At 29.3% G+C, this 2373-nt stretch overlaps 1 protein-coding gene across 1 annotated transcript in view; it reads right to left on the bottom strand.

Annotated features, from left to right (window-relative positions):
• Positions 1-2373, bottom strand: part of TECRL (trans-2,3-enoyl-CoA reductase-like) — a 163919-nt gene that overhangs the window by 119156 nt on the left and 42390 nt on the right. The window contains exon 2 of the mRNA XM_011969831.1: positions 1805-1856. Within this exon, the coding sequence (XP_011825221.1) occupies positions 1805-1856 (52 nt within the window). The remainder of the gene's footprint in view (positions 1-1804; positions 1857-2373) is intronic.

Below are 2373 nucleotides of genomic sequence, written 5' to 3'. Positions count from 1 at the left end.
AGAGAGAGAGAGAGAGAGAGAGAGAGATCTTTTTGGCTTTGTTCTTTGTCCCTTACTATAATGCTTTTCTGGCTCTTCAGCATAACCAATTCCTATATCACTTCATGGCAAAATAAAAAATGTCAACTTCCTCTAGAATTTTAAACTGAGTAAGCATCTTTCAAACAATTCTATTCCTTCCTGTATAGGCTTTCCGTTTAATTACAAATTTTAAATAGATTGTACTCAAATGTTTATAAATTTTAGGTACATTGACTATTTGCAATTTATTTCTGCATTCTTTAGATGAATATATTGTCTTCCACATAAGACTATTTTGACAATTTACGGCATGTTTTCTGCGTTTACTGAATTAGTCTTTATGTTTGGCATAATCCCATATGTAGAGAAAGTACTCAGTAATTTATCTGTTTGTCCTAAAATAAAGTAATATGAGAGCTCTACTTATTTACTTGAAGTGTAATTAATTTAATGCATTAAATTGTGAGTTTCATGATTATTTTCACAAAATACACATTGTTTAAATAATCTAAAATATTAAAAATGTTCCCTAGCAGAACTCATAGAATATAGAACACCAAATGTGAACCGTTAGCAAAATTCCAGGGGTTCAGTCTTGGTCTGGGTGCTCATAGCACGAAAGCCAGTGACTGAGACTATATGTGTTGCCAGAGAAGAAGGCTTTAATTGGGTGCTGCAGCCAAAGAGATAGGAGCTGTCTCAAATCTGTCTCCCTAACTGACTAAAACCAGGGGTTTATATAACAGGGAGAAGATGTAACTGTGTAAGAAAACAGGAACTATGGAGGGGAAAGGACACAGTTATGATGAATGAGGGGCCTAGCATCTTATTGTCTGGATGTGATGACCTGGTGAGTTTTAGTTCTTTGATACTTTTTGAGTGGGCTAAGGAACCCTTTCCTGAGGAAGGAACTCAGATAAAATAAAAGTATCAAGCTTTAAGAACAGAAGGATCAATTTCATTGTTTATACAAAAATAACTGTCTATGGGACTATTGGATCAGTTTCAGAACTTTAAACAATAGAATTTTGGTTATCATGGTCTGCCATTGTATTCATTAATTTCAACAAATGTGCCATTCTGTGAGGGATATTTATAATGCGTGAGGCCAGGCATGTGTGGGGACATGGTTATATGGGAAATCTCTGCACTTTCTATTTAAATTTTTTCTATGAAACAAAAGCTGCTCCAAAAATAAAGTTTGTAAAAACAATATTTGTCAATAATTATAGACATTTTTATATTTAACATTTGGAGTAAACTTTATTGAGAAAGTATAAAAATAAAAATATAATTGAAATACATCAAATATAAATATTTTTAAGTAAATAAGAGACTAATTCATGATGTAAATTTATTAATAAAATTAAACACTATAATTTAGATGAATAGTGTGAAGGATTTCTATGTGAATGATACTTGACCAGTATAAATACAGGAAGTAAAAATGTACCTAATATTTTGCTTAAATAGAAATAAATACTTGTATCAATTAATGTCTTTAGTATATACAAAATTTCTCTTTATAATACAATGAAGTTTAAATATAAATTAAAAACAACTTTGTGAAGAAAAATTTAAAATGCTGGCGATTAAAGGGTCAATTATAGTTAAATGCTAGACTATTTATGCCAAAGGAATATTAAGCAAACTATCTTTTCTGAGCTCCTTGTAAAACTATGGTTTCCATACACTCTATCATATATTGCTCTTATAGAAAAATTAAAACCTATTTGAAAATAAAGCACTGCAATATAAATTCTAAATAATATATACAACTTACATGCTTTGTGAAACTTTTGCTTAACATCATGAATAGTAGATGATTGTGTCACCTGAAAAGGAAAAGAAAATAGAGTTATTTTTAAGAACTGTTAATTTGTTTTCTATCCATTTAAGGAAAAGAAATTTTAACTATATCCTAAAATTCTTACACAATAAGAATTTTTGCTTGGTTTATCTTTTTAGTGATTGCTATTTTGACAAACTTGAAATGTTGCAATCAGCAAAAATATAATTAAAAAAATGTTTGTATACAACAGTAATAGTTTTAACACATTAATTCAATCCAATTTTTATCCGTAAGATATATTTTTGAATTTTCCTTGTCCAAAATATTCAATGCATTTTTCCACATCTCATAAAACTATAAATTAAAAATATGTCTTAATGCACAGGAAACTAAAATAATGTATAGCAATAGTACCTGAAGATGTGAAGTTAATTTATATGGACAAATGAGAGAAATGTTTACCTCTGAATATCATGAGACAAAAGTCACCTTAAGCCCCCTACTGACATTATTTAAATCCCCAAATAAAAGTACTAAATGTCCATTAAAATGCTTGTGAG

Source organism: Mandrillus leucophaeus, unplaced genomic scaffold (genome assembly GCF_000951045.1).
Source record: "Mandrillus leucophaeus isolate KB7577 unplaced genomic scaffold, Mleu.le_1.0 Scaffold911, whole genome shotgun sequence".
Taxonomy (NCBI): domain Eukaryota; kingdom Metazoa; phylum Chordata; class Mammalia; order Primates; family Cercopithecidae; genus Mandrillus; species Mandrillus leucophaeus.
This window is presented reverse-complemented; position numbering and strand designations above follow the sequence as displayed.